At 48.6% G+C, this 14,280-nt stretch overlaps 1 protein-coding gene across 1 annotated transcript in view; it reads left to right on the top strand.

Moving 5' to 3' along the window:
- The window catches only part of LOC114701262 (myomesin-2), a 61,876-nt gene that overhangs the window by 23,612 nt on the left and 23,984 nt on the right, over positions 1–14,280 (top strand). Inside the window, 14 exon segments of the mRNA XM_037201958.1 lie at positions 3,141–3,175; positions 3,177–3,220; positions 3,222–3,255; positions 3,257–3,268; positions 4,171–4,330; positions 4,333–4,353; positions 5,585–5,737; positions 5,740–5,758; positions 7,402–7,523; positions 9,308–9,364; positions 9,367–9,494; positions 11,375–11,501; positions 13,376–13,434; positions 13,436–13,555. Coding sequence (XP_037057853.1) covers positions 3,141–3,175; positions 3,177–3,220; positions 3,222–3,255; positions 3,257–3,268; positions 4,171–4,330; positions 4,333–4,353; positions 5,585–5,737; positions 5,740–5,758; positions 7,402–7,523; positions 9,308–9,364; positions 9,367–9,494; positions 11,375–11,501; positions 13,376–13,434; positions 13,436–13,555 — 1,091 coding nt within the window.

The following is a 14,280-nucleotide window of genomic DNA, read 5'->3' as shown; positions in this document are numbered from 1 at the left end:
TGTGTGTGTGTGTGTGTGTGTGTGTGTGTGTGTGTGTGTGTGTGATTGTGGAGGTCAGAGAACAACTTTGTGGGGTTAGCTCTTGCTTTCCACCTTTATGTGGTGTCCTAATGAGCTTTCTCTGTCAACTTGATGTAGCCCTGAGTCACCTGAGAACGGAGTCTCAGTTGAGGTATTTCCCAGATAAGACTGACCTGTGGACATGTCTGTGGCACATTGTCTTGGTTGTTAATTGATGTAGGAGGGACCAGCCCACTGTGGGCAGCACGGTCTCTGTGTGGGTGGTTCTGGGGAACACAAGAAAGCTAGCTAGAGAAGCATGAAGTCCAATGAGCCAGCAGGTAGTGTTCCTCCATCGTCTTGCTTCAAGTTCTCACCCTGACTTCTTACAGTGATGGGCTGTAAATCACGAGCTGAATAAACACATTGCTCTCCTAAGTTGCTGTTGGTCAGAGTGTTTTATCACAGTAACAGAAATGAAATTAGAGCATGTGGGTTCTGGGGATTGAATCAGGTCACCCTTTTAGCTACCCAGTGATCCTGCTACCCCTGCAAGATTGATTTCGTTCTACTGATTCCATATCCAGGATCCTGTGATCTGCCTTGGACCAGGGAGCTAGTACCCTATGTGTTCAGTTGATCATCTCTTCTGGAAATTGTAGCCCTTGGCTTTGGTTTTCTCATTCTCTTGACTTCTGGTCCCTTGAGAGCTCTACAAATTCCAATCAACCTTAGCTTCAGCAATTTAAGGAAACTTCTTCTGGGATGATGATGGTTTTCTTGGGTTGACAGAGGGTACAAAGCCCAGGATTGGGACCCAGAAGCCCCAAGCTTAAACGCCAGCTCAACCTCTCAATGGCTGTGGCACTGGATGTGGTCCAGGCTCCCATTCTGTGCTCTAGATGGAACTGAGCAGTGTCATTGTCCAAGGGAAAAAGATGATGGATATGGATATTTTAAACAATAACAAGATAAAAATAACACACATATATGTAGTTATACATATTGTATTTTTGTTATCCAAACAGCTTTAGTCTGAAGTATTTCTGTACATAGAGTATATAGCACAATTATACATATGCCCATCTCTCTATCTGCATCCAGTGTAACCATGGCTTACTGAGTTAAGGCCCAATAGAACTGGTAGGAAGTGAACAGAGGTCAAAGGTATTTGTAGCGAACCAGCTGCATCCAGTTCTACAGCAAAAGGCACAAGGAGATGTATTTGGTCATTTTCTTTCATCTTTGTCTCTACAAACCTCTCCCTTTAACCTAGCTGTGTTTCTGTGAATCTCATCAGTTCATTCTTGGCTCCTAGGCCATTCCAGCCTGGTTTCTTCTGTCTGTGGCTAGGGTCTCTGCAGAGCTGTTGCTTACTCTCCCCAAGGTAGTGTAGAAAATCTTAATGAGTCAAGAATTTCATCCTCCCTGGGAGCTCTCTGTTTGCAAAGGCTGGGTTTTTATATTTTTATTTTTTATTTTGGTTTTGGTTTGTTGAGACACGGTTCCTCTGTGTCGCTTTGCGCCTTTCCTGGAACTCACTCTGTAGCCCATGCCGGCTTGAACTCACAGAGATCCGCCGCCTACTTCTGCCTCCTGAGTGCTGGGATTAAAGGCGTGCACCGACGCCCCGCCGCTGGCCGCCGCCGCCGCCGCCGCCACCACCACACACCGCCCAGCAGGGTTATTATTTCTCGCCTAGAGGCTGTGTACCAAAAGTACACAGATAGTTCTCAGATCTGAAGGGTGACATTTGGTTTGTAGCTCCGGCCTGCTCCAGGATGGTGGGAGCAGTCTACGATATGTCCTCCTCGTTTGTCCACCGGGAAGCGAGTTATCAGGTTCTGGGAATTCGACAGGCTTTTCTGTGCCTTTCTCTGGTGTCCTTGCATGTGCCCTTTTGGTTGTTATACACAAGTAAGGGTTGAGAACGGCTAGTGGGGACCTGGGCTGCTCCCCATTCCCTCAGTCACCTCTGTCCCCCACTTTCCTGGAGACATGCTGACTCCTCGGTGAAATTCAACCCACTGAGCGGCGGGATTCCAGACCAGGCTGAACCCGAGCGCTGCTCTGGGAAGGGACTCTCAGAGTGAAACCCGATCTTGTTTTGTGCTGTTTCCATGTGGCTGCTCCATTTGCCGGCTGGAGCTGAGTCCCAAGGGAGCAACTAGATATTGCAAAGGGCAGAGAGATGTCCTGGGGACTGTTCAAACCATTTTAATCATGTGCTAATCTAACTGAAAGTCATAATATTTTGTCTAACAATTAAAGAGACCTGTGAAATTCTCTCATAAATTCGAACACAAAATATCTACCACCTCACATGTATTTAAACAATGGAGGTAGGTGAGAGGGGACGGAGGTATACCAGATGTCTTTGATCAATAATACCCCTTCACAGTTACTTGCAAAGGGCTTATCACCATCTCTCCTGAAGTTCAAATAAACAGGCACAGATTACAGTGCTTGCAAACGTTTATGGATCTTTGGAGGGAGGAAAGAGCAGCGTGCCTTAGGAGCTAATGTAAGACTTCAGCCCACAGTATGGAGACATCAGGGAGGTGTGGCCAGGGCAGGCTCCTCGGCAAATGCTGCCTGAGCAGATCCTAGCAAGAGACAATCCTGGTTTTGCTTGATTACTTCTGGATTCGGATTCCTCTGTCCTGTAGAAACTCTGAAAGGCCTTTATAGGAGACTCTTAGGAACTGTTTTTTTTTTTTTTTTTTTTTTTTTTGAAATCAGAAATAAAATGGAGTGATCTTTATTGGAGTGTTTTTGACTCTGGATAAGGAATCTTAGGATCTGTTTGCCTTCTCTGAGTAGAAATGGTCAACTGTAGCGTGGCAACCTTTCAAGAAATATTTATTTTATGTGTTATGAGTATTTTGCCTGCATGTATGTCTGTGTACCATGTGCATGACTGGTATACTCAGAAGCCAGAGAAGGGCACTGGATCCCCGAAACTAGAGTTATAACTATCATGTAGGTGCTAGGAATCGAACCCAGGCCCTTTGGAAGAACAGCTGTTGCTCTTAGCCATACCCCCAGCTCACTAGGATAGTCATTTGTGCCCTGGGTTATGCTGGGGAATGACTGAGTGTCACACACACAGCCCTCACTCAGTTCATTTTTTTCTGCAGGTGACGTTCAGATTCCAGGGCCTCCCACCAATGTCCCAGGCCTCAGAGGTCAGCAGAAACTATGTTGTCCTCAGCTGGGACCCCTTCTCCCCGCGGCAAGGAGCCCTTGATGTACTTTCATTGAGAAGGTATTGTGGCCAAGCTTCCAAGAAGGCCGCGCTCAGGCGGCCACCCTCTTTTCTATGCTTTACTTAGGGCTGTGAGTCCATTGGTCTCCATAGAGCCTGACCACTGTTGTAAAGAGGAGGTTAAATAGTAGGGTTGAGACCTGGGGGCTGGGTAGCTGCTCTGCTATAACTTGTGAACTGGAGGCAGATGTCGGGGGCAGGGGAGTCCTCACAGTAGCTGCTGCTATGGTGTTGAGCTTTGTTGTCTGGGCAGACTGTCGACTTGGTTCCTACGTCCCATGTTTAGGGGAGGAGTGGAGTTTACACACTCCTGATTTCTGACTGCTGGTTTCTTGAGATCTACCACTGTTCAGTGTTTGCGTGTAAGCCATGCACAGCCACTGGATGGCGACCTTGTAGAGGGAACCATGTGTTGGAGCAGCTTGAGGCTTCATTTCCTGGATTTAAGTAAAGGCAGACTCATTTTATGTCACAGCCTAGTAGAACACACCACACACACACACACACACACACACACACACACACCCCATATTCAACAAATTATATCTCTATACTTTTAAAGATATACCGTTATACCTTATGTATTCTCTCTTACTTAGTTTTTATGAACTTGGATACTGAGTTTAACAAAATGATATAATCCCCAAAGGCCTTTACTCATGAGCTAAGTAGCTCCGTGGTTTAGATATGTGACCTCACCATTGTATGACCTATGCACCTGTGGACACATAGAGCATGTCAGGCCACCACCACCCTAGTAGCTGCAGAATGGTAACATTTCTAACTGAACTGTGACTCCTTAAGTGGTGTGGGAATGTCATAAATCCTCTCCTAAACTCTCTCTAATTACCCTCTCTTCCATCTTTCCGAGACTCTGACCTCCCGTTCCGTTCCTTCCGCAGTCTGCAGTTGGGAGCGGCAGCTGGCAGCGGGTCAATGCCCAGACAGCAGTCAGATCGCCTCGGTATGCCGTCTTCGATTTGGCCGAGGGGAAGTCCTACGTGTTCCGGGTCCTGTCAGCCAATAAACATGGCCTGAGCGACCCGTCAGAGATAACGCCACCATTCAGGCACAGGACGTGATTGGTAAGTCATGGCACACAACCAGAATCCACAGCAGCAAGGCTGAAAATACGGTGGCCGGGCACCACTTCGTGAGAGAATGCAGGTGCTGGAGCGCCTTGCGTGCGTGGTGTCGAGTCGTTCACAAGCCGCGAGAGGCTGGCGCCATGTTATGGCCAGCACTCAGTGTTTCTCCGAAGGCCTGTCTTCCTTTCATGAAACCCACACGTGATTTGTTGGTTTGTTCATCGGGACAGGGCCTCACTGTGTAGCCCCTATCCACCCTCAAGCTCTTAGTAACCGTTCCATCTCAGGCCCTCGAGTGCTGCGATCATAAACATATGCCACCACACCTAGTAATGCCTGGATTAAAATGTATGTTTAGGCCATGGTCACTTAACAGCCCAACCCTAAACCAGGGTGGTTACTTGCTCATCTGACTTGAAGATCCTGGTCAGAAAGTTTCAAATGCAGCTCATAGAAACTCGGAGTTGCCGTCCACCCCAAAGCGTAGCCCTCTCAGGAGGCCCCCTGATCCCTAACAGGGGTGTATTCTCAGGAGGCTTTGTACAGGATGTGCCTAGTATTAGGTATTCTCATTCTGAGCATCAGGGCATCCTCTCTCCTTGGTACCACACCTTACAAAAGCTGGAGATGACAGTGAGCTGCTATTGGGGATGGAGACCTAGGCTGCCTTCAGATCCTCCTTGGGTTGTGGCCCTGTTTCCATTATCACCCAGGCCTTAGAAATCAAACCCAGGACCACAGATACCACACCGGTAGTCTCCGAAGAGAGGCCCTGGCCTTTTCCTTCGCTTAATGACATACACACACAAGTGACAATAATCACTGAACACTGGGAATGTGTCTGAGGTGGTTGGTTCTGGAGTGGCTGGAGGATCTTTGACTATAGCCCACCGGGGAAAGGCAGAAGACGCGATGGTCAAACTGTGATCCCACTGAGTATCCTTGTAGATCTTCCAAAATAGGACATCAGTGTGTCTTACTTCAAACACGGCCGTCAAACAAAGCCTGCATGCACTAGAACCTCTAGCAGCCTCATGGAAATGAAGATTCCACAGTGGTAATTCCTTTCCTACCAGTCATGTGACTCAGGAAGAGGCCCTGGTCCCACAGCCCCACCAGAACTCACTTCTTTGTAGAGTATTAAACCTGGATTTACACCTTGGGGACAAGGTGGCTCTCTGGAATGGCCCACATGCTGATCACATCTATCTTTCCTGTCTCCCCTCAGTGGTCCCATCTGCTCCTGGCCGGGTGCTTGCCTCTAGGAATACAAAGACCTCTGTCGTGGTGCAGTGGGACAGGCCAAAGCATGAGGAGGACCTGCTGGGCTACTATGTGGACTGCTGTGTGGCGGGAACAAACCTGTGGGAGCCATGCAACCACAACCCATTGGATATAACAGGTGCCCACCCCCCATCACCTAGCAACCAACCCACTGTCACAGAGGCAGGGCATTGGACATGTTTGGCTTCCAGAGCTGGAGATAACCACAGTAGAATGCAACAATGTCTCCCCTGTAGACACGATCCTTTTGTTTAGTCGCACATGTTATGCTGACTTGAGATAGGCAGGTCACATCACTGAGAATAACTTGGTCTACTGATAAAACTAACCTTTGCCTATTATTATTTTTGATTGTATAAATGCATGGTTTGGCAATGCAAGAATCAAACCTATGTATATACAATATGTAACAACAATTGCCATTTCCTTAATATTTTAAATTAGATTTATGTGGGGGTCAGAGTACTTGACACACAGCAGGGCAAACCCTTCTTTGCATATATAATGGCAGTTTTGTTCTTCTCAGCGCCCTGACAGGGTTAGGACACGGGAATGATCAGCCCCTGGCTGGGCAGTGCCCCCCGAGGAGACGCAATGTCTTTGGCAGTGGGAAGCCGGAGGAGTCTTTACGTTTGGAACTTTCCCACTTCTGCTCTCTGCCCAGGACACATGGATTGTCTGGGTTTGTGTTTCCTGTACGATGTGCTTCACAGGGAAGTGCAGTCGCAATCGCAATGGCCGCTGTGGAGGGTCTTAGTGGCAGCTCCACCATCTTCCCTTAAAAAGAATTCTTTTATTTATTTATTTATTTATTTATTTATTTATTTATTTATTTATTTGAGACAGGGTTTCTCTGTGTAAGCTTTGCGCCTTTCCTGGAACTCACTTGGTAGACCAGGCTGGCCTCAAACTCACGGAGATCCACATAGCTCTGCCTCCTGAGTGCTGGGATTAAAGGCGTGCGCCACCACCGCCCGGCAAGAATTCTTTAAAAAGGCATATTGTAAAAATCCAGGGACATAAAAGAATAACAGCTAGATGGTCTATCAGTCCACTGCCAGCAACAGGAGAAAAGACCCATATGCCAGCAACAGAAGAGACCTGGGGCGTATTCCTCAGGAGGAGTCTGAAGGAGGTGGTTAAATTGTATTGACTATAGCTTCTTAACAACCGCTTGTATTTCCCGAAATGCTTGCTGTGTGTAAGGCAGGTGGGGCTGAGTTCTTTCTGGATGGTTCTCCAGTTGATGCTCATGGCAGTTCTGTGAGGACTGAGCATCCCTGCTCCCCAGGAGGGGAAGCAGAGCCTTGTAGGGGTTAAGGATCATGACAAGGGACCTACGGTCTGGCGGCGGGTGTCAAAGCCAGTGCTCCAACTTGCTCTTTGTGAATTCGAGGTCCTAGTCTCTACCCATAGTCCTGCATTTATTTTCCATGCACAGACCTCTTGGATGTGAGGAATCGAATGCTATAGCAGAGCTTCACTCTAGAGAGGCTCCAGATAAAACACTGAAGTAGGGTCTCAGACTTTGACACTAAATGCAGTCTAATCGGGGCTTTTGGCTTGCTTTTTTACCCTAAACAGTGAATTATTTCTTGACACAGAAAATGAGGATGGATGTGTGGGTTTACAGGGAAAATAAACTCAGGTTTAGATCAAGTGAGAATTTTTATATGAAAGGACCCCAGTGACTTCTACTTCGGTGGTGGGGAGCAGCAAGCTGGGACTTGTTGCTGTGTGACTCTTGGTCATGTCCCTCAGGTTCGTGGTGCATGGCTTAACCACTGGGGAGCAGTACATCTTCCGGGTTAAGGCTGTCAACGCGGTGGGGACCAGCGAGAACTCCCAGGAGTCGGAGGTCATCAAGGTCCAGGCGGCCCTCAGTACGTAGATTACGGGCTCTTCTGTCTCTGTTTCGGGTTATAATCTCTGTGTGAATAAACACTTGCCACACCACCTAGAGCACTGATACAGGGGATAAAGGTGGTAGGGGCGGGGCTTGTTACAGAGTCCACACCTCCCAGTGGGCTGTTTGTCCTGGGAATGGCAGTGTGAGGGAAATGGTAGCAGGCCAACACCATGCAATTAAATATGGAAGGGATCACAACAGCGCCATACTCAGGTGAGGATATCCACTATCCGCCATGACTATTCCTTTGAAACATGTGCCTTCAAGGAGAAAGCCGGTGTGGCTTTCCTGTCACTGCCTGGTCCTATCCATGAATATTTTAAATGTCTGTTATTTTTGATCAAACAGGACAATCCAGATCCATTTTTTTGCACACATCTGTGGTGTGGTGTGTGTGTGCGCGCACGCGCGTGCGAGAGAGTGAGTGCTCATGCTCCTGTGGGTGCGTGAGTGTGGAGGCCTGAGAGGTCTTCTAGGTCACACTCCAGTTTATTTCCTGGGGCAGGGTTTCTCCCCTGAAGCTACAGCTTGGGGACAGGACTAGCTTAGGGAGCCAGCTTGCTCCGGGGCTCCTGAGGCTCTCTCTGCCGTTTGAGTTGAGTGGTGACAAGACCTTTTGGCTGTCCCTACACGAGGTGCTCTCCCGTGTTCAGTGTCTTACTCATGTCGCTGTAGCCTTTTGTGGGGCTCACTCTGCTGCCGAGCAGTTGCAGGAGGAATACTTTTAAAATACCAACGTCAGCTCACATATGCATATTTCCGTGACAGTATTCGCTCTTCATTCCTAAGAGATACGTTTAGGTTTTTGTTTTGGACTCCGAATAACTTTACCACCATTTTCAGAAGTTAAGGTTTTCCCCACCCCCAGCAATACTATTTCTGGGACCCCCCCCCCGGTTTTTTTTATGTTTTTTGAGACCGGGTCTCTATGTAATCTTGGCTTGCCTGGAACTCACTATGTAGGTCAGGCTGGCCTTGAACTCACAGAGCTCCACCTACCTTTGCCTCTCACATGCTGGATTGTTTAACCACTGCTCCCAGCTCTGGGACTTCTGAGGACAGTCTGAGGACTCTGGTCACTCCCAGGTGAGCACAGGAGCAGAGACATTTGTTTCTGATTCACACGGCTCTGCCCTCCCAGAAGGCTTGTGCTCACCCTTAGTTGCCTTTTACCTCATTCCTACGGCAGGAAGCTGAAGGCTCGTACTTGCTCCCACTGGGAATTACTGAGGACGAACCAGTCTTCAGTCAGCGGGAAGCTGCAGCACACTCATAAGCTTGTTGGGGAAGGTGACATTCCTCTGGACATGGTGACCAAACAGGGAACATGAGCTATGTACCCATATTAGTCTGAAGTTTTCTTACCTGACCAAGAAGTTAAAGCCTACGCAATGGATGGTGCTGCCCCTTCTGGCCACATGGTGATTGTTCTTCTCATAGGCAGATTGGAAAGCTGCCTTTGCCCACCTTCAGGGGGCCACAGGGCACCTGCTGCATGTCTGGACCAGGTTTTAAACAGGTTCCTGTCCCACCATCATGATGCTTGAAACTGCGTTAGAAAGAGCAATGGACACAGATGAAAGCCCCTGCCCCAGGAAATAAAATGAGTGTGACCTAAATGCACTTCTAAACTCACCTCCTTTGAAAGGGAGCAGGGATGCCTGTGCGTCTGTTCCCCGCTGTGACTCCAAAGGTGGCTGCTTGGTGGGAGGAGGGATACAGAGCCCTCGTGACTGCCATGCTTCTGTGTCCTCGTAGCTGTCCCCTCTCATCCATACGGGATCACCCTTCTCAACTGCGACGGCCACTCCATGACCCTGGCTGGAAGGTGCCTAAATTCAGCGGTGGCTCGGCCATCCTGGGCTACTACCTAGACAAGCGAGAAGTACACCATAAGAACTGGCATGAAGTCAACTCTTCGCCTGTCAAAGAGAGGATTTTGACGGTTAGTTATTTTTTTTGTCTGTCCTTTGCTTTTGCCTAGGTGACCTCTGGTGACCTTTGGGTGGACTCCATTCAGAGTTTCAGAGTTCAGTTGGCTTTTGGGTCCTTTGATCCTGAAATAGAAGTAGTTAAAAAAAAATCCTAGAATTAGGAGGGCATAGCGTTTGGATTAGATGGATCTTAGGAAGCTAAGAAGCAATAAAGAGGCCATGTTAGGAAGACTTCATAGTCAGTTAATGACCAGTTTGGCAGTGTTCCATTCTAGGATCCCAGCCCTGTGTGTGTGAAGAATGGGGGAAACGGGGGGCGGCGGGGGGAGGGGAGGGTGAGAGTGGTGGTGGTGGTGGTGGTAAGGATCTAGCTGGCAAGTGCTGATGGGAGAACACTGCTCTTTGTCAATAACCACCTGTCCTAGTCAGGGTTTCCATTGCTGTGAAGAGACACCATGGCCATGGCAACTCTTATAAAGGAAAACATTTAATTGAGGTGGCTTACAGTTTCAGAGTTTAGTCCATTATTGTCATGGCAGGGAGCATGGCAGCATGCAGACAGACATGGTGCTGGAGAAGGAGCTGAGAGTTCTTACATCTTGACTCAGAAGCAACAGGAAGTGGTCTGAGACATTGAAGGTGGCTTGAGCATATATGAGACCTCAAAGCCCGCCTCCACAGTGACACATTTCCCCCAACAAGACCACACCTCCTAACAGTGCCACTCCCTTTGGGGCCATTTTCTTCCAAACCACCACATCACCCTTTCCTAGAAATCCCAGTGTTTCCCATCTCCTGTCCCAGTGTGTCACACCCAGATGCAGAGGAGTGACAGATCTGGAGTCAAACCCTTGATTTTGATGTCAACTGCTGACGTCTTTCTCATCTGAGCAGTGATGAACGAGTTCACCTCATCACCAAACACATAAAAAACTGATCATAGCAGACACATTGGAAAAAATGAGAATTTGGGGGAGTTCTTAGCAGTCTAATATCCATCATATAGAAAACTGCTTTTATGATATATTTTATAATATAATGTTGTAACATTTAAACTATATTTACAATACTTTACATGTTAACGATGTGTGTGACTTAAACTCAATGTGTGTGACAATATTGATACTTTCCAAGTTCACCCTCAGCATCCAGTGGCTCTTTATTTGGACCTTGTCCCCTGGCAGAACTCTTTGCTTACTCTGTAGGTGAGATGGCTCTGCCCTCTGGGGAATAAAGCACTTTAACCACCAAGGTCTCGCTTTGGAAATCAGTATCCAGACCTGGATATGGCTTTCATCGTGCCAAGCTGCTGGGTCAAAGATCTTCCTTTCCGGTCTTGCCCATGACTGACAGAGACCCCAGTTCTCTTTGTAGACCGAAGACTGTAGCAACTTGAAAAGCCATGAAACTCAGACAGCACTTGAACTTAGGGAGTAGATTTTGTAGCGACGACAGGAGACAGGTCCGGTGACTACAGTGAATGTTAACCCAGCATTACTTAAGCCAGGCTGGAGTCAGGGTTTCTGCGAGACCCTGCTCCATTGCATCAACCCCAGTGGTGGGTTTGCAGAGACGGAGCAGGGCTTGGAGCTGCCCCCCTGCTCCTGATTTGCTCTTTATGGGCATCGTTTTTTTTCTCTCAGCCCAGCTCTTCACCTGCCCAGAGGTCACCATGTTATCAGCCTGGTGGGAGCCATCATAGAGTTGATGTGTCATGACTACCACATGCTAGGTGCAGAAGTGGCCTCTTTGCAATGATTTAGTCTAACTCTCCAGCACTGTTCACTCCGCTTCCATTTCTCTTAGCAAACTCATCGTGAGTCCTCCGCGGTCCCTATGCATTTTCACACAGCTTTGACTTCTTATATTAATTGAAACAAAATCCATGCAGGTGGACGGCTTGACAGAAGGCTCACTGTATGAGTTCAAAATCGCCGCCACCAACCTGGCTGGGATCGGGCAGCCGTCGGATCCCAGCGAGCATTTCAAGTGTGAGGCTTGGACAGCGCCAGAACCTGGTGAGACGGTCTTCCCAGACAGACCTCCCTACATCGGCACAGCTGGCCAGAGGAGGGCTCCCACAGCAGGCTTTTGGGTGGCTGCTAGTATGCTGTCACTTACTTCCACAGTGAGAAGGCGGCCATGCCCATGGTGCAGACTGTGGCAAGAGCTGCGTGTGGTAATGAGATTGGACCATGGCAACCGAGCACAGCCAGGGAAGGGCCCTGAGTACAGAGCCGGGGAGGCAGTGCATGGAGGGAGCCGCTAGCCCAGGCCACAGAGCAGAGGGAATGTCCAGAGTCCACAATGTGCAGCTGGCACCTGACGTATGACCCAAGACAGATGTGGCTGTGGCCATCGGCTCCTAAGGAGCCAAGAGAAGATGAGGGCAAAAGGTCCCAGGCAGGAAGGGAGCCACGAGCCCTGCTCAAGTCAAGGCAGAGAACATCACCAGGGTCCTCACTCCTGTGCTCCAGGATGTTGAGAAGCAGGGCCCCCAGCTCTGAGAAGCACAATTGTTGCAGTGCTGGTTGCACATCCTGCTTCCTTCCCTCTTTCTCTTTTCCTCTCCTTCCTCCCTTCTTCCTTCCCTCCCTTCCTCCCTCCCTTCGTTCCTCCCTCCTCCCTTCTCTTTCTTCCTTTCCTCCTTCCTCTCTTCCTTCCTTCTTTCTCTCCCATGCCCCTATGTTCCTCTTTATTTCTCCATTTTTATTAAATTAAGTTGAGCCCCCTTAGAAATGACTCTTCAGAACAACCTCCTCTCCCTCCTCCTCTTCCTCTTTTTTCTCTTCCTCCTCCCCTGCCTCCTGGTCTCTTTTTCAGCCCTGGGAATGAAGCCAGGGTTTCCCACCAGCTTAGCAAGCCTTTTATCATGCAGCTACATCTGCAGCCTTTTTCTTTTATTTTAAAGACCAACTTTATGTTAAAAAAACTCAGAAATAACAAAGAAATCATGCACTGAAATTAACCAGACCCAAAGTCTGTAGGCATTCCGAAGTTGTAGAGCTTCGCAATTTTACTCTTTTGCTATTGAATATATTTTCACGCACTTTTCTACCACTAAAAACTTTAAAAAAAGTCTATAGCAGAGTTAGAACTGGGAAGATATTGGCTTTGTATTCTCTTTCATAACTCCTGTCCATTACCACTCTATTTTTATTTTGAGAGAGGATTTTACTAAGTTGCCAAGTTAGCTTGAACTGACTCTGTAGCCAAGACAGACCTTGAGCTTTCAATCCTCCTGCCTCAGCTTCCGGAGTAACCAGAGTTGCAGGTCTGCCCTGCCATGCCCACCTCCAGGGTCTTCTCGAAGGCTTCATACAAGCTGGTGTAACAGTACACACTGGCTACAGTGAGATCTAATTAAGATGAAGTTGGGCAACAAACGCCGCCTTTCTTTCCCATTGCTTCTAAGAGCTCCTCTGGGAATGCGGAGGAAGCCCAGACTCCTGTGGCTTGCTGGAATCCTGGAGAGAACTGTGATGTGTGTTAGCATGCGGGGAGGTTTGTAGCACAGCAATGGCAACCGTTTCTGCACATTGTGTCTCTGATGCCCACGTGCTGGCCCGAGAGAGTGATGTGCACTGTGGATTACTTGGTTCATTCATACTCACCCAGGTTGCCTGATGGAGGGGATAGAAGCTGGACTCTTTCCAGCCCCAGCCATCAGGAAACCTTCTAGAGAGAGTGATGTCTGAGTGTGAAGAGGATACATGCGATGTCTGTGGAGGGAAGCCCTTGCCAAGGCAGCAGGGGAAATCACTGGAGTGGTGGGGTTGGGGGTCACGCGAGTGGTGTGTGTGTGTGTGTGTGTGTGTGTGTGTGTGTGTGTGTGGGGCCCTGACCAGGAGGCAGGGGTCACGCTGCTGCTCCAGACTTCGTAACTTTTCAGGTCCCGCCTATGACCTGACGTTCTGCGAGGTCCGCGACTCCTCTCTGGTCATGCTGTGGAAAAGCCCCGGTGTACTCGGGCAGCAGTTCCGTGTCTGGATATTTTGTGGATTTTAAGGAAGAGGATGCGGGGGAGTGGAAGACCGCCAGCGAGGCAGCCACTCCGAACCGCTATTTGAAGGTGACTGCCACCCCTTTCACAGGCATGGTTTTGACCCTTTAGCTGGCTGGCCACAGTCTCTAGGGGAGAGAGGTGCGTGGAGCTCCAGGGTGGCGAGGCAGGACAGGCAAAGGCGCTGGCCTCACAAGCTCTGGGTCTTCCCCAACCTGCACGACGCTCTAGGACCACGCCCCTTGTATGCAGAGGCCACGCCCCTTGTATGTAGCGACCTGTTATGTTCTCCCACCTAGGTAAGGACCACCGCACCTGTGTGCTCCGACTTCAAGGCCAGCAGCATTCGCTTCACCTGGTCCCTGTGGTTGCTAATTAGTAATTGCTCAGCTGTAACAATTACTTATTTAATAATAATTATTTAATGATTATCTTTAATAATTATTGTTAATAACAATTGCTTATCTAGTTGATGAGCAGCACGCACAGGTACACAGACATGCATGCATATGCACACAATCATCCACATATATTCATCCACTTGTGCTCACACTCACCTGACACACAGGCATGCATATGCACACATCTACCTATATACATACACCTGTGCTCTCACACATGTACACATACAGCTGGACTGACATGCACACATGTACATCTGCACCATTTGTATGTACGCTTGGCATGTATATATTCTATTATACAGATATAGGTACCTTCACACTCTTATACACATGTACACACATGCATGTCTATACTCACACACATGCACATATATACACACAGAAGCCCAC

This window comes from Peromyscus leucopus, unplaced genomic scaffold (genome assembly GCF_004664715.2).
Source record: "Peromyscus leucopus breed LL Stock unplaced genomic scaffold, UCI_PerLeu_2.1 scaffold_515, whole genome shotgun sequence".
Lineage (NCBI taxonomy): Eukaryota > Metazoa > Chordata > Mammalia > Rodentia > Cricetidae > Peromyscus > Peromyscus leucopus.
Note: the sequence above shows the minus strand (reverse complement) of the source record. Positions and strands in the feature narration are given on the sequence as shown.